Source organism: Vespa crabro, chromosome 12, assembly GCF_910589235.1.
Source record: "Vespa crabro chromosome 12, iyVesCrab1.2, whole genome shotgun sequence".
In the NCBI taxonomy this organism is placed as follows: domain Eukaryota; kingdom Metazoa; phylum Arthropoda; class Insecta; order Hymenoptera; family Vespidae; genus Vespa; species Vespa crabro.
The window spans coordinates 6,352,431-6,374,750 of record NC_060966.1 but is presented as its reverse complement, the minus strand read 5'-3'; the positions used below and the strand labels follow the sequence as shown (position 1 = coordinate 6,374,750).

The window sequence follows — 22,320 nt, the reverse complement described above, 5'->3', positions numbered from 1 at the left end:
CATCGCAAAGTTTTTGTCGCATTTAAAAGGAGAACGTTTGCGTGTTGGAGCGTGAGTAATTAAGATTTTAACGAGTCTAACCTTCGATGCTGCAACCTGTCACGAAATGTCTGCCGTTTTAAAATCACTCACGGGGCCGGTTTTGCCACATCGTATTGCGACAGAGAGAGCAACAGGTCATGCGTGACTTTAATGAAGAAAAAGGGACTTAGAGATATAACTATTCTTTGAATCTAATTCCTTGATTTTATTCGTTCGTTCTACGGTAAATATTGCACGTGCATGCGTCTATTTGAGAAACAATAAAGGCCAATTTACCAGGGGGATAAAGGAGAGCGCTCGTCGTAAGACGATCATCGGAGGACTCGCGAGCGTGTCTCTCTAGAGCCACCGGAGGCAACGTCGTACTCAACCAATAAAATCGAGTCCGTGGTCAGGAGCGGTCGCTTTGAAGGTAAAGCTACTTCTCCTACTTCGTTGAAAACAAGCAGTTTAGTCCGAGCAGACGGCACCTTTCCTCTCATCTCGCGGTTCACCTCGAGCACCACTCGTCTTCTTCCACGTATATTATACATTTGCGCGTGTGTGTGTGTTTGTGTGTGTGTGAGCGCGCGTGTATGCACCTAGAGATATATTCCTCCTTCGTGCAACACAAGCAAGCCACACCCTTTCTCGAGTAGCTCGCTTTTACCAGACGAAACTTTGAACTGGCATTGCAAGAGATAGTAGCTTCTCTCTCTCTCTCTCTCTCTCTCTCTCTCTCTCCCTCTCTCTCTCTTAGTTCTGCACGTACGGAAGAAAGAGAAAGAGAGATATATGGAGGACCATCGTGCGTTTCTCTTCTCGTTTTTCGTCTCGTGAGAGGAGTCTCAGAGCGAAGAAACGAGAAAAGAGAGACCGACTTCTCTCTTTTTCTCGGTTCGTTCATCCTGAAGGAGCTTCGTTGTTGCCGACAGCGAGCTTTGCTAAATTGCTAACGGCACGATGGTTCTCATTCAAAGAGCGAAGGCCAACCACGATTGGGATGCACCAGACGTATCTTCGTCGTCGTCGTTCATAAGGCTCGGCACGCGATGCTCTCTCTCTCTCTCTCGCTCTAGTTGTCTTTCTTTATTTTTGTGCCAGTCGTTCAATGAACGGTCTTGATGAATCCTCGGCCATCCATCAACCGTCTTGAAGGATCAACGATCTGACCATTTATGGCACTCATATGTTCTTCTCCATCTTTATCTTTTAAAGTTTATCCGAGCGAAATATGTGTATACGAGTATCTAAAAAATCCATCGAAGCCCATTGGCAATCTCTCTTCCAGTTTTCGGTTTTCAAGTTGGTGTTGTAAAGCACGACACGAACGGTGCTGTTGTAAGCCGAGAGAGAAGGGAGAGGAGGCCCATTGTCCGCCGTTGAATGAGCTCTTTGTCGCGAGGACACATGGTGTATGTATGTGTGTTGTGTTGTCGATGACGTTGCTAGCGGCCACTGACGATATGGCTGCTGCTGCTGCTGCTCGGTGACCCGTTGTTGCGCTCCTTGCCGATGATACGATACGTCTCCTCTCTCTCATTTACACACACACACGCGCGCGCGCGCGCTCTAGCCTCGTGGAAACAGCTCGTAGTCCTTCAGACCGCATCGAGAATGAATCTCGAGGAAGAAACGGTCTACCTTGGCACGAGAGAGGAGTGTGTAAGGAGGACGTTAAACCAGCCTTAACAAGATATATGTATTCGTGTGCGAGGAAAAGCAACAGCTGCCGAACATTGACTGTGCTCTGACCATTATGGCGGAAGATCGACGTCGAACCGAAAAGGAGAGTGGGAGTACGCTCGATCTATGCCGTTCTCTGTCGTTGCTACTACCGTCGTCACCTGGTGCATCTATGCGATTTCTCATCGACGCTGATTCCTAATTGTTATAGAGTTAACGAGCTCGATCGAGATAGAAGGAAAAAAGCGCGCTTTTGGTAGCTTTGGGTAAAAAGGAAAAAAAAAAAAAATACACGCGTCGTGAGTTAAATCGACGCAATCGGGTCAACGTCGGCAAAGTTTTCGATCGATGGGGAGGGAGGGGGGGTGGGGACCTATCGACACGACTTGTCATTTTCCTCTCTTTTACGAGCCACCAACAGGCACCGGTACCACGCCCTAAATTAGTACGGTGCAAGATTTCAACCTATTTTCGCTTGTACTCTCGATATAACTCGAGATAACAACGTTCCGGATATAACTCGATCGGCAAGCTCAAACACGGCCGCCTCTATACGTCTTGTCCTGCCAAGAGAGACGTCGGTGCCATTATTATCTTTGCGCTTTTTCTTTTTTTTTTCTTCTTCTTCTTTTTGCTTTTCTCTCTCTCCCCCCTCCCCTTGATCGTTGTTTACTCTTACGTAAAAGCATCGTTTCGATTACTCTCGATTTAGCAAATTAAAATTATAATTTATTTAGACGCAAGACAACGACCTTGTCGTTTGGATTGCGTCCGATGCGAGAGACATCAGGGTGTTGGGTATAAATTATGTTGTTATGCGGAATAGTTTGTTGCGAATGTCGAATGACAACGGTGTTTGCGAATACGTTCCCAAAATTTGTCAGGTTCTCTTGGAAAGAATTCACTTCATAGGTGGAAGAAATTATTTTATGCTGGAGCTGAGAAAAATAAGAGTAGAAAAGTTTGCGATTAGTAGCTCTTCTCGACCGTCTCTCTTAATTAGATACGTGAATGCGGATACGCTTTGATGCGGGGATGGGATTAGGTCTCTGGGAAATTAAAATTCCAGCTAAAGTTTCGAGGACGAAACGTCCTCTTTCTTTCTCTCCCATTCCCTTAATCGTAAATGTACGTGGAAGGTCATTTAGTAGGCGTCGAAAATCGCTCGAAAGAGGAAAATATATGACGATAATTTTTCTTTTATTTTGTTTATTTCTACGAGCAATTCTCATCCTACATAAATTTTTGTGTTTCCGAAAGAATAATTTTGACGCGCGGATGGCGGGTGAAAAGCGAGAGGGAAACGGAGAGACAACCAAGGGATTTTCGGGATTTCGAAAGGAAAGATTAGAGGTCGGCACGAGAGAACGGTCACATCGGTTCGAACAATTTCGTACTTTACGGCGACTTTTGAGGAATACCTAATCCTCTTCGGGTTGCAAGTCCTTCGAGGATTGTCCTGTCCAATTTTTGTGTTATTTCTCATTAAAGATTGTGCCCTGGCCCCTGCTTTTCGACCAACCTAAAATCTTACGCCGTAAAGTTTCAAATAGTTTCGCAGGCTTAAATATCCATTATTCTCGATCCTTTTCTCCTTCCTTCGGTGGATCCTTTATGTCGATCATGTCGTCCTCGCCGATTTCGTTGGTTTCGTTTCCATCGACGTCGAGCATTGGCTCGTGTCTCATCAGTCGATATCGATTGTCCAGATGAATGGCTGGCTGGGGTTTTTTCGTATGCCATAACTGCAAACGAAAAAAAAAGTTTTTTTTTTTCTTTTTTCTTTCCTTTTTTTTTTTTTTTTTTTTTTTTTTTTTTTTTTTATTTATAAATAAAATGTAAACCTTCGAGTATTTTCTACGTAGGTAGGCAGTTGTGTAAGCGCAACCAAGCAAAAGTTTCTACTCGGAGGAGAGGAAAGAGTTTTGAAAAGTATCGATCGATGAACGCCCGATGACTCTCGTGATTGGAAACGTTTGAACGGTAGTCCATCGAGAAAATCTTCGGTAAGAAGCTTTCGTCGGAGACTCGAACGACATGTCAAAATCGGTGTAAAATTAAAAAGACTTTTTTTTTATAAAGTAATGGCAGCAGTAGTAGTAACATCGATCGAGCGAAACTTTAACGATTCCCTCCGAGTAGAACGGAACTCGAGATCATCTCGTATATGCTCTCCCGGTATAGGGTGGAATTCACGATTTTAATCGCGTCTCGACGAGCTCGGGGAAGCGTAGACCACCGTGCCTGTTAAGTGCTTCCACACGCGTTTCCCTCCGTCAGCCCCTCCCCCCCGTCTCCTCTCTTTCTGTATCGCGCGCGCGCGCGGGCGCACGCACGCTAAACCGACGAGATTGTCAACTCGCTCAGGGAATAATACGTTCTGGAATCGCTGACACGACGACAACGACGAGTAAACACGCTTTTCTATCGCTGTTGATGCTCACCGAGTCAGCCCCTTCGAAACGGTTTCGCCTCGAAACGAATGCAAAGCTCTGCAATTTTTTTTCACCCCCATTCAACCTCCTCTTTTTTATTGCTTATGATCAGCCGAAAGCATACTGTGTACCTTGCTCTTCCGTTTTTAGTTAATTTCATGAGAAGAATTATTAGCAAAGGAGCATTCGTCGTACATATATTCATTGTGACGATTAGAAGCGGTAGAAGTCCGTCCATCCCCTTCTTTCCTTTTTCTTTTTCTTTTTTTTTTCCATCGAATGCAGCTTAAAAATATGCTTCCCTCCTCCCTGAGTCTTACTTCTAGGAAGAATTTTTTACGTCGGCTCGTTCAAGGAGAGAGAGAGGGTACTCGACATGCGTTTTCCGTATTTACTCGCCTCTCTTCTTTATCCGTTTCGAAGGAAAGTTCGATACTCGGAAACGCACGAGTGGGCTGCATCGTCGTTGGTTTCGAATAGAGCCAGTTCTCGGTATGACGTGGTGACCCATTTTAGTTTACGAGCTAAACGCTAAAAGATGTCCGTTCGAATAAATCGGTGAATCGATCGATCCCGAGTAATTAATTTTCTAAGAGGAATTTTCTCGTCGTGGCTACTCGGCGCGCAGAATCTCTAGCGATAGCGTCTACGTACATAGACGTATATATAAATAAATATGTATATGTATTTACCCTTTCCTCTCTTTCGACGGACCTGTTGCACCTGTAATTTTCCTTTTTTTTCCCTTTTTTTCTTTATTTTCTCTTCTAGGTGACTCTCTTTCAAGAAGAATCAATTTCGTAAGTCGCGAGTTTGCAAGGAAGTTGTGAGAGGAGGGAAAAAAATGTTTAAAACACGAGGTATACCCCTCGAAAGAGAAAAAGAAGGGAGCGATAGAAGTGGTAGAAATCGAATTATCTCGTTAGAAGCCGCAAAGAGGACTCGCGAAGAAACCTTTGATAAGCACTCTCCTAAGCCAAATACCCGACCCGAATTCATGGGTCTTCCATATCCATACATCCTTTGGCTCCCTCCGTAGGGTTTCTAAAGAGCATGCGTTTCTAAATCGTCCGAACTCTGCTCGCATTTGTTTAACAAGCTCTTCGCTAATGATCATCGATTACCCAAGGAGGCACAGCAGCCATGTTGAACTCCCTTGGTCGATTCTCTCTCTCTCTCTCTCTCTCTCTCTCTCTCTCTCTCTCTCTCTCTCTCTCTCTCTCTGTCTGTCTCTCTCGTGGCAAACGATATAAATTCCTAGCGACTCTGGAGAATCCGCATCTCTACCGAACGCATAAAGAGAATTGACTTGACTCGAATGAAATTTTGCGTGCAATTACGAGTAACGAGGATTAGATCGATACGATAGAGGAATATCGACGACGTTTTGTAAAAAATTGAAAGAGAATAGCGACCGCTAGACTTTGCATTTTACAGACTTCGTGCCCATTCGCGTACGGAGTATTGATCTTAGGGGGATGATTTTTAAGACTCGCTTCGAGACCACCAGTACAGATGGCATCACCTTACGCTTGCAATTTCTAGGGAGAATGAATTCGTACAAGATCGTACACCACTGTAATCTCGTCATTTGAAATTCTTTAATCGCGTTCCTAGTGTCGATTTCAATGACTTTTTCACGAGCCCGTTGCAATGGTCGATCGATAATAATTAATCGTCGATTTCGACGCGATTAATATCCATTATACGATTTCTCTCTGGTTTCATTTAAGAGGAGGAAAGTTTCTATTAATTATATTTGACAATGCTCGCATCCTCTCCGTCATAAATAATAATTCCTCTTCGAGCAGCATCGACAGGGACATCCTTTTAAACTCTCGGATAGTTTCTCTCTCACTCTCTGGCCGTCTATCTCGAAACATTTACGTCGTGATAACTTCTTAAGGCTTCCCTCGAGAGGTAAGTTTGACGACGGCGAAGACGGTGGTTCTCAACGGAGCTCCTCTCTGTGATATCGTCCGATATGACGGCTCGGATGTAGAAAGATCTCGGTAATTTATGTAGGATAAATTGCTGAGATCCGATATGGATGTTTCGGAGGAAAGAATTTGCCTCGATTAGAAGCGATAGGAAGAAGAAAAAGACCGTAGAAGAGGAGCAGAGGCTCTCAAACGAGGAGACGATTATAATAGACGTCGTACGCGAGAGAGCACGGAGGTTATTGACCAGGCGAAGATAGGTTCGCCGAAGGGGTGGCGTCGACGACGACGACGATGACGACGACGACGGTTGTTCGTAGGGTGTTGGTGGGTGCGAAAGGGAGGTGTCGCAGACGACGTTGGTGGCAGCAGTCGTTCGCACGGAGGTAGGAATCTAAGTTTACCGACTGTTCCGAGAGAGATTTACCCCTACCCTCCAAAGAACCTTGATTTTTTTTTTTTTTTTAAGAGCGACGCCTATGCGTCTACGGGGTTGTCAAAAATTGGGATTGACGAGGAGGGGGAGGAGAGGCTTTCGATTCGATTCGTTCTCCGATCGAATTAATTTTCATTTCGATTTACGACGGATTATTATTATTGCTTGCAGCTTGTATTGTACGAAACGTAACTATTCGTAAAACGAGTTTGATATAATCGGTTGGAAGAAAAGTTGTAAAAATATCAAGAGGGGGATAAAAACGAATTTCGATATATTCCATATTTTTTCGCGCACATTTTCGCTACGAAACGACTCCTCTTGTGTCGTCTCTTCGACACTTGGCACCACTCGTGTTGTGTACCTCCTTCGCAGCGTCGTTAGCGTTCGAGCACTCAAACGATCCGATTCTCGGGACTCGAGTGTAAATTATTTTTAAGTGCCCGAGACGCTCCGGCTAATCACTCGCATGGAAATGTAAAAGAAAAAGCAATCTCCTTTTGTTTCAACATTGTGCTTTATTGATCGAGCCTTGGATTGCTGTTACCTATGTCTTAGAATCTATTCGACTCACGGGATAGATATATATATATATATATATATATATATATATATATATATATATATATATATATATCGTTTCGCAGCGAGCGGGATCATCGAACGGATCTATCTCAATGGCACTTTATTCTACTATCTGCTCGCAAACGAATGCGTATGCTTGTGTGTTTGTGTGTGTGGATTAGACGAGTCATTCGGAAGAATTTTCTCGATTCGTTGGAAACGAGTATCGACCCGATGTGCCGGCATATAGTCCGATCTTTCTCCCTATCGTGCCTTTTTGCTTTCTCTCTCGCTCTCCCTCCCCCTTCCCCTTCTTGTCTTCCCTCCATCGTGTCTAGCCTCATCCCCCACCACTTTCTCGAAAACTGTGCGAGAGAGCTGCGTGTTGTGCGCCCGCGCGCCTTTTACGCCTATGGATTTCCTCCTACGTTATTTTCTCTCTCTCTCTCTCTCTCCCCCTCTACTTCTTCCTAGATAGTCGTCCTGTCGTTACTAAGAATTGCAAGAAAATTAACAAAGTGACAAAGTTGATGCGCTGGAAAAATTAAGCTTGCTTTAAATAGACATTTTTAATATTTTCCTTTTCACAATAGTATATAAATCGGTATAAAATAAAAACCGAGAGAAGTCAAAGGAACTCCTCGATGATGGACGCGAATACTCGCTCTGCACGGAGGGAAGGACAAAACTTTTCAAGTTACGTCGTTTTTTCATTCTCCTCCTTTCCCTTCTTTCATATACTTTTTTAACTTCATCCACCTACGTTCTCTCATTAGAGAATTTGTGCGACATCGAAATTTCCACTCTCTTTCGAGACCTTTCCTCGTTCTTTTTATTTCTTTTTGCTTTTTTCTTGTTTTTTTTTTGTTTGCTTTTTTCTTCAACCTCTCTCTCTCTCTCTCTCTCTTGAGATACTTGAGAGTAGACGGAACGTCTACCATGACGATCATTCGAGTATCCGAAGCTTGCGAAAACTTTGCAGGAAACAAATTCCAATCGAGTTTGAAGCTCGTCGCAAAGCACGAGTACTTTTCGAGGACGATAGAAGAGATCGCTAGAAAACGATAGAAACAGCGACATAACGACGGAGAATAATTCTTCTGGATTCGTATAGTTGTAACGGGAATATCTTTTTTTATTCGCTAGGATCATTGTTCCGTTCGCGTCATTTCCCCTCACTCCTCCCTTTCCTCCTCTTATTCGTGCAATCAATTAGTTATATCAGTAGGAAATATAAACATTGGGCATTGTACGAAGCCGCCAATGACTATCTAAAAAAACGCTGTCTTAGCACAATTATTATATTATATTATATTTATATATCGCTTGAGTAGTTGAAAGTGAGTCACCGATTTTAGTATATCCGTGGCTTTATTTTTTATGCAATTGGTATGGCGAGGCACTGTTACATCTATTACACACGTATATATTATACATTTGATATCTGGTAGTTGCGGCAAACTCAACGCATCTAATTTATAATCATGTATACACTATATATATGTATGTATGTATATGTATATATGTATACATGTTACAAGTATCGTCGCTTATTTTTTCAACTGACCATTTTTCGTTTTACTGCGCATATTATCTATTGGTATGTGTGTGTGTATGTGTATATATATATATGTATATATATATATATATATATATATATATATATATATATATATAGTTGTGTATATCGTTTAGATTTAGATGTATTGATAATTTAATCGTCATTAGTATATCACCCATTGCTCTTTAACGCATAGCCACGTTTGAAGTAAAGCGCAAGAGGAAGTATTTGTATCATAGCAGACTTTTGTGATTGTCTCTTTCGCGTTGAACTTCTTACATAAGCTTCTATGGTAGACTATATTATATTCTTTCCGTTTCGTCGGAACGACGCTGGAATGAGTAAATCGTTAGATATATTTTTGCTGTGTATTTGAGCGGCGGACACGTTTAGAGGTTCGAGAGGGAAAAGAAAAGAGGAAAGTCTCTGACACGTTTTCTTGGTTGAGTCAGAGAAAAGGAGAGACTTCTTCCGCAGACTTTCCCAGCGACGTTTTGCCATCGAACGAAATGAAAGAGTGGGAAAGAGTACTATAGACGGATGAAAAGATAAACAAATAGAAAAGAAAGAAATTAGAGAGAAGGACTACGCTTAAAAAATGGCGAGCCACCGTCGGCCCGTTGATGAAAAGTCTTTTCAGCTGAGAACCGCTGTTGTCTCTTTTTTTTTCAAGGATGCAGGTACGAAATCTGGTTGTTGGGCCTGGTGAAGTGACTATGGACCACCGGGTGCAGGCGCGAACGGTGGACCAACGGTGACCAAGACACGGTGTATTGTCTATTGTGAGTTTCCTCTAATTACCAGATCCTAACCGAGCCCAGGTAAAGAAACCACCATGGAAGAGTGAGAGAGGGAGTGAGGGGGAGAGGAGTGGCGCGAGGAAAGAGAAAAAAGAAAAAATAGCTTCCTTATCTGTTAGCAAAGTTAAATGGAGCATGCCGACGAGTTTCTTCCGAACGAAATAATAATAATAAAAAGTTAATTTCCGCGTGGGGGTAAACAAAAATGGCGAACGAAAAATCTCAGAATCTGGCACACCTCGATACTTTCTACGTTTCTTAGAAGAACCTGCAATAAGTTTGGCTCGATCGAATAGAGTCACGCACGCGATCAAATTTAGGTTAGAACGTCCTCTCGACGTTTGCGTAGTAAAAGCCACACTGTGTATCGTCGGTGTTTTTAATCCAACGACCGGATTAAAAGGAGGGAAAAAGCTTGCCGATCGGCGATTCCGCAACGATCGAATCGATGGGTGTGGTCAGGATTTCTGCCTCTCTCGCCAAGAAATTCCCTTCGCGCGCGTTCTGTCGCTCTCTCCTTTTTTCCTTCGTTCGTCGCCCTTTCTTCTCTATCTCCCTCTCCCTCTCCCCCCCCCCCCCCCTCTCTCTCTCTCTTTTGTACTCTCGCGCTTCTCGTTCTTTTTTTAGCTGACTCTCTTGCACCGATCGACCTTTCTCTCTCTCTCTTCCTTCTCTATTCCTTCTATGATTCCTATCTCTCTCTCTCTTTGCACATTTTGACTCTCTATTTCTCTCGTTATGCATATTACATGAAAGTAGGGTAATCGTTAGAAAAGTATCACTCTAACATACATAACCATATAAACGTAACGTTGAAAAAGAAAAAAAAAACGAAACTGACCTCCCACGACTTAGATCGCTCATAGATCCTTTCGCGAATGGTGTACGTGTGTGTGTAACTGTTACGTATGTTTATTTGAGATTTACTTCACCACGTTCTGTGTTACGTAGCCGCGTGGTAAACGAGTATGCGAGCGCGTGTACGCTGTAGTCGGTAAGTAGACTCGTCCGTAGGTTCCCAATGTTACCGATGTCAGAATTTCTCGACGAGTTCTCCCTCTCATAATCTCGCGAAACGGGTTTGGCTCCGCGCGATGGAAATGGCAAAAACGCAGGAAATCTTCCTTTTCGATGGAATCCTTATTCGTCCTTTTTCGATCGATTCGAAATAGGAGGAAGCATTTTGTACGGTTAACGCGATAACGAATCGCGTTCCCATATCGTTGGACAGTTCCAACGAATTTCTCTCTACTTTTCTTTTTTTTTTTTTTTTTTTTTATTTCATTTTTCGATCGTTTATTACGAGGTCGTAAAAGCAACCACAGAACGAGTTTGCGTTTTATTCGACGTTCTCTCTCTCTCTCTCTCTGGCTTTTTACCGTTTCACTTTTTTTGTCTCGTCCTTCCGTTTTTTTCCCTATACCCAACTTCATCTCTTTTTTCTCTGTTTTTTGTTTTGTTTTTGGTTTTTCCTATGGTCACGCTACGCGCGTACATTCTCTCTTTCTCTCCTTTCTTCATCGACAGCTATTGGATCGTAACGACGGAGTTACTTTCGAAATCGAGCGTTTCTTTGCAAAAACAATTTCATCTTTTCTTTATTCCGCAGCATCTTTCTAATGGTCTTTGAGAGGTATAAAATAAAAAAATAAATCGTCCTACTCGTTGGAGTAAATGTTTCATTCGTCAAAAGTAATAATTACACGAGCTGTGAAAGTAGAGTAGTAATAATAGTAGTAGTAGTAATAGTAGTAGTAGTGGGTAGCAGGATACGCGCAGGTTCAATGATGGCTTACATAAATAATGATCTTCGGCCAGAGTGTTAGCTTAGAATGATTAGGAATCATTGTACACGCGTTGTCGTTAACTTTCACGAGATATCCGATTAATCGTTTGAACACTTCTCACGAATTACGACGATTTTAAAACGTATGCGATAGATATAATAAAGATATTTCTAATTACGTTTGATCGGCAATTGTGATTTCGTAACGTTGGGTAATGCGAGCCAAGAGACTCGAGCATTTGTCCTTTATTCGTAGTCATAGAAAATCCGTTCTAAGCTTTCACCGACCATCGTCCTTCATAGCAAATCCTACAGGTCCGTAGAGAGATTCCGTTCGATCTGCGATTCGATCTTGCGACTCCGCAAAGTCCGTTGACTTTCCTGCGGCGTGTCTAATAACATGATGTATATACGTACATACAACTTATATAATTGCGTTTGTCTCTTTATATTCTTATATAACACCCGTATAATATTCCCTCTCGTTTGATCTCTATTTAGCAACTAGTCCGTAGTGCTCTTCGGAGCAAACTCCAATATTAACGAAGCATCGATAACAAAGTATCCCGTTGTTTAACCGATTAACTATGTATCACGTTGTCGATTGGTTGATAGCGCATCGTAAAAGAGCATGGGTATATTACGTACACGCATATACTTTTGGGTATGCGCGCGCGTATATATATATACGTATAAATAGCTATATATACATATACGTGTGTGTATGTATTGTTTCAAGTAACTTGGTTGGATGTGTTATGTTGCACACTCTCGTCGTATTAAGAAACAAGCACATCCGCAAGTACTCTACTTCCGTAGGAAAGGAAAGAAGTAATGTCAATCCGGTTGGTCTGGTCGTCGTCGATGGTGTGCGGTGTAGTAGCCCAAAGAGGGACCATGTTGGATCTCAAGATGGCGCAGAACCAGAGAAGCTTATTTATTAAGGGTGTCGACGACGACGACGGCGGCGGCGGCGGCAGCAGGAACCTCGAGAGAAGGTTGACAAAGAGAAAAAAGGTGGGGTGGCTCGAGAAGAGAAAAGAAGGCGCGCGTGCCCTGTTTGTTCCTTTGGGAGAAGACAAAAGAAGCAGGGATTTCGAGGAGAAACTCTTCTTTCCTCACCTTCGTGTGTTGCGTACAAAGGATAGCGAAGAGCAAAGAGTCCGTGAGCGTGTGTTCTTCTCCTCTCTTTTGTCATGCCAACGACGAGGAGAAGAGGAGAGAGTGCAAAAGAAAAAGAGACAAACAAAAGAAACAAGAGGGGAAAAGAATGGAGGACGCGCTTCGTCCCGAAGGATCTCGCATCATCCATCGATCGATGCGATAAGAAGCGAGAACGATGTTCTAAAGATCGACAGAGGGAGATGGAAGCGATTGAGCAGAACGAGCTAGACGTGGGCCAAATTCGAGACCGCGGAGGCTTCGATGAAAACTAGTTCCTTTTTTCGACCTCTCCCTTCCTCCTCTCTCTCTCTCTCTCTCTCTCTCTCTCTCTCTCTCTCTCTCTTATTATTGCTCCGTCACTCGGGCGATAACGAAATCGTCAGATGGTGGAATTTTCGAGCGAGAAGAGGAGAGTGGAGGAGGCTGGCGGGGACGAACTCTCGTACGACACTGATTTAGCGGTAGGTCAGTAAATTGGTTGAAAAACAGTCAAACGCGACACAGAACCGTATTCCTTTTTCTTTTATTTTTCTTTTTTCTTTTCCTTTCTGTTCTTCTATATCCTTTTGTGTTTTTCGTCGCTCGAGTTTTTTCTTATTTTTTCCTTTCTTTCGCTACTCGTTTCTGCAAGATCTCTCACAGTTGTGTTGTTGTTGTTGTTGTTGTTACCTTTTGACCAAAGTAGTCTCAACCCGAAATTAGATTTTTCACGATCGTCGTCTTTGATGATGTCGATTTGTGGTGCTTGATGGGAGATGTTCGATACTTTTTCTCTCTCTCTCTCTCTCTCTCTCTCACGAGGACGCCTTTGAGCACAACGAGTAGTAATTGAGATATCGAACACTCCTTCGAAATATCGTAAATAGCATTTGTTGCTCGTTTTTTAACCCGAGTGGTTTTCTTTGTGTTTTGTACATGTACACGTCGTAGACAGTTATTAGTATATATATATATATATATATATATATATATATATATATATATATATATATATATATATATATATATATATATATATATATATATATATATATATATGTACGAGCGATCATGTCGGCTTCACTTATTTATTTAGATGGGAAAGAAAATTTAATTAGTCATGTTTATCCAACTTTTGATCGACTTTATTTTTCTTCGTCCATTCTTGACGGTATATAAATTTTAATAAGGCTTAACCAATCGCAACTATAAATCGCCATCGAATAAAATCTAAATATTTAGAAATAAACAACATAGTACATAGTAATAGTAGTATCGACTACATATAAACGAGTATTTTCTTATTTTAGCTTTTAATTTACTCGGTGAGAAAAGAACAATAAAAGAAGGAGATATGTTCGTCCTAAAGATTACACGTTATTAGATTTTTTGCAAACGAAAAACGAGAAACGACGAGAGGGGCGAACGTGTCTCGTTGTCTTTGCGTTACCACGGGAAATTTCTACGACGAGACAGACTCGATCGGTATTGCCGGAGTAAAAGTTGTTGATAATGTAGAAATCTCTGTAGTTGGTAAGAATGCGAGCTACCTTTTCTACAATTGGTAAAGTAGTTTCAACGAATTTCAACGAACGATCTCGTTTCATTTTCCCTACGAATTTCGATTTATTTTAGGACAAATTTTTTCTCCAATTACAAAATTTTATTGCTACGAATACAATATAACATTTATGCGATTTCGTAGAAAAATGCAAACGAATCCACCAATATTGTTGATTAGCATCTTGTAGAGAAAGGAGAGAAAAAAAATTGTCGCGGCTGTGCCCGATTGCATAAAACTATCCGTGCCTGACTTTATCGGGATTTGCGTAAATCCGAAAGCGTTCCTCGCGTTGCGACAATATATATCGCATATATCAATTCTCCTACGGCTAACGTTCATCGATTTTTAAACTGTTTCGCCGTGTGTTAGCCATAACTCTATGACCTCTTCGCGCGAAGGTATGTATTACGAACGCTCGGTCGGTAATTCCGAGCGAGCAAAAAGCTATACGTTTGTTCGTTATTCATACGGCGGAGTAAAAATGGCACGACGACGGAGAGAGAAAGGGAGAAAGGGAAATTTGGGACTTAGAGAAATTATTTCCTTGCAAAAGGAAAAGAAAAAGGATCTTGAGAGATTCTCATTGGATGACTAAGACGATGAGAAAGATTCTCGAGGATTGAGAGAGAGAGAGAGAGAGAGGAGGATCCTCGAGAAAAGAGAAAAAGGGATGGAAAATTAGTAGGAAGGTTTTTTGCCTTTAATCAAGACTCGCTCGTCGATCGTTCCATGTTCTTACTAATGAAAATGCGAGGGAGAGAGAAAAAATCTCGGATCGGTTGATGAAACGAGCGAAAAGAAAAAAAAGAAGGAAAGAAACCTCTCGTTCCTATCGATAGTCGTCGTTCGCATCAACTATTCCTTCTGACCTGGGCGTGCCCAGGGTGCATTCTACGTATAAGGCACATTGTTGCTTGGTGTTGGTGTTGGAGATGGCGATGGCAATGCCTGTAGCGGTCGTTGTGGATTTAGGAGGGTTACTACACTGGGGTATGGTGTTTCCCGTTGGCCATCTGTCGAGGGTGCCCCCCGTGGATTAATTGGAGCCCCGCGTATTGATCCAATAACGTCGAGGTACTGGATACACGAGCCACGAAGAGAGAGGGAGCTAACGCCAGTCGTCAACCTAGGAGAGTAGGGGTTGCGAGAGAGGGAGAGAGAAAGCTAGAGATATTTCTGGGATATATGAGATAGGAGAGAGGCACTGGGAGGAAATAAGAAGAAAACCTATTAGCTAATGGAAAAATCGTTAGTCTTCGTTAAATAACGACGAATCGTTCAGATTTCCAAATTTCTAATGGGTAGATTCTTTGAATATTTTTGATCCTGGCGTCGATCAAATTTAGGACCAAATGAAAAGGAACTAAAATGGGAGATGTTTACTCGTTCGAAAGGGTACTCGCAGTTCTCTCTCGACTCTTCTCTCGCTCGGCGCGTGGGTTCATTTCTTAAAAGGATTCGGTACGTGAAGCTTACTGGAAAAAAAGGAAGGGTGGGCGTATGTAACGTGGAAACTTAAAAAGCGGCTACCCTACAAACGACTTTACTTCAAGACTTTAAAGTAACCCCTTTAGCTATTACCGTCTTGTTTCATCTCCGACACCAACGTACGTTGCTGTTTCACCGTGTTAATCGTCGGTCTTAATTAAAACTAATATCGTCCAAATTAAAACAAATTGAGGACGCAAAGCTCTTAGTCCTTCCCGTGCAATCTCTAAATTTCGCTCGTTGACGTTTCTCGTCCAGGGAGAGAGAGAGAGAGGAAGGGTGAAAAAGAAAAAGAAAATAAAAAATACATACATACATACATACATACATATATGTATATATATATGTATATATATACGTAAAGAATCTTTGCGCGTGTAGAGTTGTAGAAAACAGAAGCAACGAGAAAAAACTACTCGTCGTTCGGAAATGAAGCATGTAACTGAGTTTTTTTGGTTTTATTTCCTTGCAATTTGATTTATTATTCATCGACTTTCCATTTTACTTCGGCGCACAACGTGATCGTTATAATTCATACAGTTTCTATTGGTTTTCAGACTTCTATCGAGTTTTGTTTTTTTTTTATCGATCGAATTCTTCCTACACGCAACGACTCGACGAGAGTTTACACGAGCAACATTTAATAATACATATACATATAGATATCCAATATGCGAGTAATCTTTGAATCTCAGACTCGGCTCAACTCGAAATATATACATATCTAAATTCTACGTGTGCATATCTAAATAGGTACACATAAGGTAATAGTGCTTATATAAACGTTTATACGGTTAACGTGTACGTGTGAACATAGCTTGATTACAGCTGCCACTGCGACGTGCAACGCATGCAACCTGCTTTGCCGCAAATACATATATTATATCGATCGCGGCTTTTCAGCCCGCCGGAAAACGCCGTCAACTTTACGTCTAGCGTTTTTATATTGCGATGTTATGGATTCTCTTTTTTTTCTTTTCTTTTTTATCTCCAATTCAAAAGAAACTTTTAGTCGGGAAAATCAGTTTTGTACGATGATTTTGCATGATTGGAAGAAGAAAGGAAAATAAAAGTAAAAGAGAAATAAGGAATCGGCGCTATTATTCGGATAAAAGTGCTAATAATAGAAAATTTCCAAAAGTATTATCTAAAATCTATAGTAATGCCTACACAACAACGACATCTGCATGTGGCAGCATGTACTCTACGATCTACAACATCTATGGGGTTCTCTGTCTAAGGTCTCTCACGCGAATAAATATGACGGACCTTTTTCTTTTTTTATATATATTATATATATATATATATATATATATATATATATATATATATATATATATATATATATATTTCACAACGAGCTTGATCAGCATTCTCTTCCACATTTTTCCTTTTACTCTTTCGTTGATTCGTCTCCACATTCGTTGGTTCGTTCCTTTTCGTCTGTCTTCTTCTCAATTTCTTTCAATATCCTTGAGATAAATAAAAGGTAGCTAAATTTTCACTCGTTTCTCGTAGCATGCCGGTGTTCTCTCTCTCTCTCTCTCTCTCTCTCTCTCTCTCTCGCTCCCTCTGTTCTTATCGATGAAAGATTCGCCACCTAGCGCCCATGCCCTGAAGCAAGGTACAGAGAGAGGGCGAGCCGACAACGCGTTCCCATCCACCCCAATCGCGACTTCTCTGCTCCACCCCGTATCGTTCGAAACACCACAGCAAAGCACCACTATCACAGTCATCACGGTTAACAACTTGTCACCGACGTCACCAACACAGTTATCATCGGCACTTCCACGTAAACGGTCATCGACGTGTCTCACGATCGTTACGAACGAAGAATGACCTCTCTACATTCTACATCTTTCCTTTTTCAAATATCAATTAATCGCATGAAATGTTCTTTGAGAAAAAGAAAAAAAAAGGCGAAAATTATGATCGATCTCGATGTTAACGTTTCCATCGATCCCGTTCGAAACTACCGCCACCCCTCTTTATGAAGTCGCTTTAAATTGGTATATCAAACTGGGCTTGGATACAAAATCGATTCGTTGCTCGATAGATGCTACTTTAAGTGAGACATGAAATTATTTCTTTCTAACAAAATGACAGAAAATCAGGTTGAGTCGAAGAACATTTGCAGAAGGAGACTCGAAACTGTCAATTATCGTGTTTGAATTACCTATAATTATTTTAGAGGATTCTTTAAACTCTTCATTTTTTTTTCTTTCATTCTCAAAGGAGAAACGAAGTGTCGAATCATCGTAGATAACGCGATCTCTTCTTTTTTTGTTTTCTTTTGTGTTTTTTTTGCAAACTCAGCGGTGAAAAAGAAAAACAGAATTTGATGAGTTATTCTTATATCATATATAGCGTTCAATACCGGCCATCTTGGGAATGCCTAGCAGAGAAAATGTTGCGAAAACGAAACTCGTGGGTTTTTCTCTTCCAAAATATCTTGTTCTAATCACTGAAAGTTTTCGATCGGACGTCATCGCGACGACTACGTCGAGTAAGAGAACGAGGAATCAGCCGCGCCTTCCAAAAGCTGCCTTATCGACCGGAAACACCACATTGCTCGTGGTATCCACGTTGGCGATAATACGAGAGACATCTCCGTGGAAAGTATTCACCTCGTGGCCATCTTTCTTCCTAAAATAAAACTAGACTCGACTCGTAGATATTTGGCCATGAAAGTTTGCAATTTCTCTAACTAGAACCCCGTTCCTCCATCAAATATGTACATGTACGATAAAACATAATGGCTGCTCGATCAAACAAAGTTTTTCACGAAGCACCGAAAGTAAGATAAGCCTACACACTGCTGTATGTTTTACCGATCCAACGAAGAAGAAGAAAAAGAAAAAAAAAGAAGAAGAAGAAAGTAATCAACACAGAAATAGATATTGTAGGAGATATGGGGATAGAGAAGTCAGCCATCGTAGCGATGAACGTGTTCTTCCTGAAAAGAATCCTTGCCGTTGAAAATAGAGTAGGATAGAATAATATCGGCGTTGAATGGACCACGAGACGAGGACAATGTCCCATCACACCAGTAACTCTTTGAAGGCGTACTGCTGTGACAGGACAATATCCCCGGCTCTGGTACACATGCGTGATCTCTCTCTCATCCGATGATCGTGGCACTGAACAGTCCTAATACGTTGGTAATACACAGGAGTGTCCCTTTAAAGAAAATCCAAAGACTTTTTCTACATTCTGTTACATTCTGGCCGGATCGATTACTCGAACGCGACGCGCCAACTCGTCTAGGTTGCGTATTTGTCCTCGAGTTAGCTCGTTGGATAAAAATACGAAGCTTTGTCAATGCGAGGTCGACGACGACGACGACGACGACGACGACGACGACGACGATGACGACGACGGCGGCGGCAACAATGACGAGGTTTCTTCTCGTTCGCGTTCCACCGGTCGGCAAACTTTGCTCTCGTCCTCGAAGAAAGACTGTTCCTTCCGCGTTTAGTGCGCGTATCGCTCGGTCGAGCGTCCCGACGGCACTGCGTCTCTCGATGGCGGTGCCGCCTCCGCACCCTGTCCCTCCCCCACCCAAAGTAGGAGAGAGACGATCGGCCACCTTGGAGCCCCACCAGAGCAGGACTCACCCTCAAAAGTACCGACGCACCACAGCTAAAGAGACTCTTTCTCTCTCTCTCTCCCTCTCGGTGAAGCTACGCGCGTCTCTACGTAGCGTAGCTTGCGCTTGCGCTTTGTCAAGTGCGCGCGCGCACCCCCACAATAGAAAAAGGAGGGTAGGCGAGTTACTCGATGTTGCCGTGGGGCCACTGCTGTTTACCGGCCATTGGAGTATTCGCCGATACACTGAAAATACTTCGATTTATCGCTACTATCGTGTCCTTCTCTGCTTTTGCTTTTGCTTCTACTTTTGCTCGACTTCCCTGCGAATGTCTTTTTTTTTTCTCGAACTTCCGTACTGCGATCCTCTTCGAATTCGACATCCCCTTGTACTCTCTATTTTTCATATTTCTCGAGCTTCCGACAGGCTTGGCTATGGCGAACCAAGCGAACGGGGTCATGGCTAGAAAGAGCGTCGTAGTCTATCACAAGTTTCTGGATGTCCCCGCTCTCTCGATGTCGTCCCAATCGATTTCGGATTCCTCGATGGATTCTACGAGGTCGTTGATACCGCGACTAACTCTAAAGCTAATCGTGCAAACGTCTTTGTTCACATTCCTGTGTTACCTAATGGTCAAGTAACGCGACGGTAAAGTACGACAAAGTTTGCTTTACCGATTAAGCTGGGGGGGGGGGTGCTATCAGAGGAACGAAGAAAATAGGAGGATGAAATAAGCCGTGTCCTCTCCTCTTAATCCTACATCCATCGTGTGAAAATTTCCTTTGCTCCGATGTGTGCGATGTAGCTAAGAATTTCATGAGAGAGAGAGGGGGAGTGGGAGGAAGAGAGAGATCCCCATCGCGATCGATTCCTTCCGCGAGCTCGGGAAAGACGGTCTAGGGAATTCTCTAGACTAGAGAAGAAAAAGATTCGAGGAGAGGAATATATAGCAAGGAGATGTAACAACGAAGAGAAAGAGAAAAAAATAAAAGATACGAGGAGAAAAGGAAGGAAGAAAGAATTTTCGCGGGGATGGATCAGGCCGCACGCGGTGCGGCTCGGCGCGGTGCGGTGCGGAACGCGACAACCCCCGGAAGAGAGCCGGCTGGAGAGGGAAAGAACGGAGGGGCGTATTGATCCACCAGCTGCGCGTTCTCTCACCCTCTCCGCCTCCACCGTTGCCACCCCCACTATCAGCAGAGCTTCTCTTTCTCCGTTCCTACATCGAAACACGTTCGCTCGTTTCTCTTCGACCCTCTCCGGCAGGCAGGCAGGCAGGCACTCTACTTGCCTCGGGACCTTCTCTCCGCGATCGTGCATCCCCTTTCTCGTCTCGCAAGCTCAACGCCGCACCCCATCCAGCGCGCACCCTCTTTCTCTCTCTGACCGTGCCCGCGAACGTGCACGATATATCCAAAGCGAACTGACGCGCGACCCGTCTTTTTCCTTTTTCCCATCTTCTTTTCTTTTTTTCTTCTTTTTCCTTTTTGTTTCTATTTCCTTGCTTCATCCATTTTATTTGATCGTTCCTGATGTTTCTTCCTTTCTCTATCGCATCCCCCTGACTCTTATTTTCTTTCGTTTCTTTTTTATTCACGTCGTTCTCCCTTCTTTTTCTCCCATAGAGAGTTTCTGGATAAAGTCGTTCACGTGATCGAAGGAATTCTCTTCCTTCCTTCCTTCCTTCCTTTTCTCCTTTCCTTTTCGAGGATCGGCGTTCATTGAGAATGAAAAAACCGATGAAGAATCAATTAATTGGATTTTCTCTCATGCGACGATTCCATGAGAATAACTCATGGAGACTAAACACTAGCTTGGCATTCGTTCCTCTTTAGTTTGACAAACTTTCGAATTATTCGCCATTTTCTTTCGATGTCGACGAGAAAGCTCTCACCGACGTTTGAAATCGTGTTGGCTCGTCGATATTACGACGATTCGTAAAGATCGATCGTGCCTTTTAGAAGGATCGGGGACGAGCTATCCGATTTGATTCTCGTGGTAAGCCTAGTTCGTTCTTGTTAAATCAAGAGCTAGTAGACAGGAGATATGTGTATGCATACATATATATATATATATATATATATATACATGGAAATAAATTGGCGTTACTTGTATTTTAAGTAGATGATAAGAAACATACCTTGAGAACACGGGGGTTGCGCAAGTCGAAAAATCGTGGTACCGATGGAATTTCGAATCGATGATAATCTTTGAGACTAAAAGCAAAGAAAGAAATGCTGACTAAGTGGTCGTTATAAAGAAACGGTGTTACCGAAGGACTTACGTTACATCGATCGTAGTCACAAACATCCTGTGGTAGCACATGAAAGTGATGGAAATCAATAGCGCCGCCTTCAATGCGAACAGTGGTAAGAACTGAAACGTACGATATAAAATGGGTAAAGAAAAGATGTGACGAGTATGAGATTTATATAGAAGAGTTTTCACGTGCTTAGTTAATTTTCATATTGTTAGAAACTATAGCGTATATAGTCCCCGTATGTTCGTATCAAAGTTGTTTAGTTGAAAGAGATAACTATATTTGGTTCCTTCCTCCCCCTTTTTCTTCCTTTATATATATATATATATATATATTTTTTTTTTTTTTTTTTTTTCAAGAACCAATGCTTCGATCGAGGAGTAGGGAATGTCAAAGTCCAATTTTTCGAGCGTCCCTGCTGCTCGTCCAGGCAATGGTAATTAGAACGTTCTGATCTATTGCTGTACCGATGAATCTGTGGGATTTATGTTTCAGCGCCGGCATGGAGGCAGCGAACGGTGCAATCGAGCACGATTTTCACAATGCTCTGGTCCCGATAAACGGTAGCCATTCCGGCAGTTCTGGTAGAAGTACACCAAACGGAGGTGATCCAGCCCCTGGAAAACTCTTTGTCGGTGGTCTGTCGTGGCAAACTAGTAGCGAAAAGCTCAGGGAATATTTTGGCATGTTTGGAACCGTAACTGATGTTCTCATCATGAAGGATCCTGTTACACAGGTCGGTTTTATCATCATGACTCGAGGAATTAGGAGGAGCGATCACTTTATATGAGGCTGTTTGCATCGCGTTAGAGTCAATCTTTCTCTCTCTCTCTCTCTCTCTCTCTCTCTCTCTCTCTCTCTCTCTCTCTCTCTCTCTCTCTCTCGTTTTGCAAAATACGTTTTCATGGTGGACGTGCACGTATGACGCGCGCATCGTCCAATCGTTCAAAGCAGCAGCTTCGTGTATTTGCTCCCAAAAAGACCAATTTTTCGTCTCTTTCTCGATAGGTCAAATCGTTTAAAGCAGTTCTTTCATTGTATCTTCCA

The 22,320-nt window shown here is 42.5% G+C and overlaps 2 protein-coding genes across 15 annotated transcripts in view; one reads left to right on the top strand and one right to left on the bottom strand.

The window, feature by feature from the left end:
* Window positions 1–22,320, top strand: part of LOC124428455 (RNA-binding protein Musashi homolog 2) — a 94,190-nt gene that overhangs the window by 50,864 nt on the left and 21,006 nt on the right. For 8 of the 14 annotated variants that reach the window (XR_006943177.1, XM_046972493.1, XM_046972495.1 and 5 more), the window contains one exon: window positions 21,769–22,009. Coding sequence is in view for 13 of the 14 variants with exons in the window: in XM_046972493.1 (XP_046828449.1) it covers window positions 21,769–22,009 (241 nt within the window). In the remaining variant the exon portion in view is untranslated. Of the gene's footprint in view, window positions 1–9,316; window positions 9,426–12,048; window positions 12,859–21,248; window positions 21,383–21,768; window positions 22,010–22,320 lie in introns of those variants that run through there. The other 6 variants (XM_046972501.1, XM_046972498.1, XM_046972500.1 and 3 more) reach the window with 4 other exon arrangements.
* LOC124428465 lies at window positions 82–21,820 on the bottom strand. The gene is made up of 3 exons (XM_046972519.1): window positions 21,741–21,820; window positions 21,154–21,389; window positions 82–3,452 (listed from the first exon to the last, which is right to left on the bottom strand). Exons 1-3 carry the CDS (start codon window positions 21,775–21,777, stop codon window positions 3,282–3,284), a joined length of 444 nt encoding a protein of 147 aa, XP_046828475.1. The 5' UTR covers window positions 21,778–21,820; the 3' UTR covers window positions 82–3,281.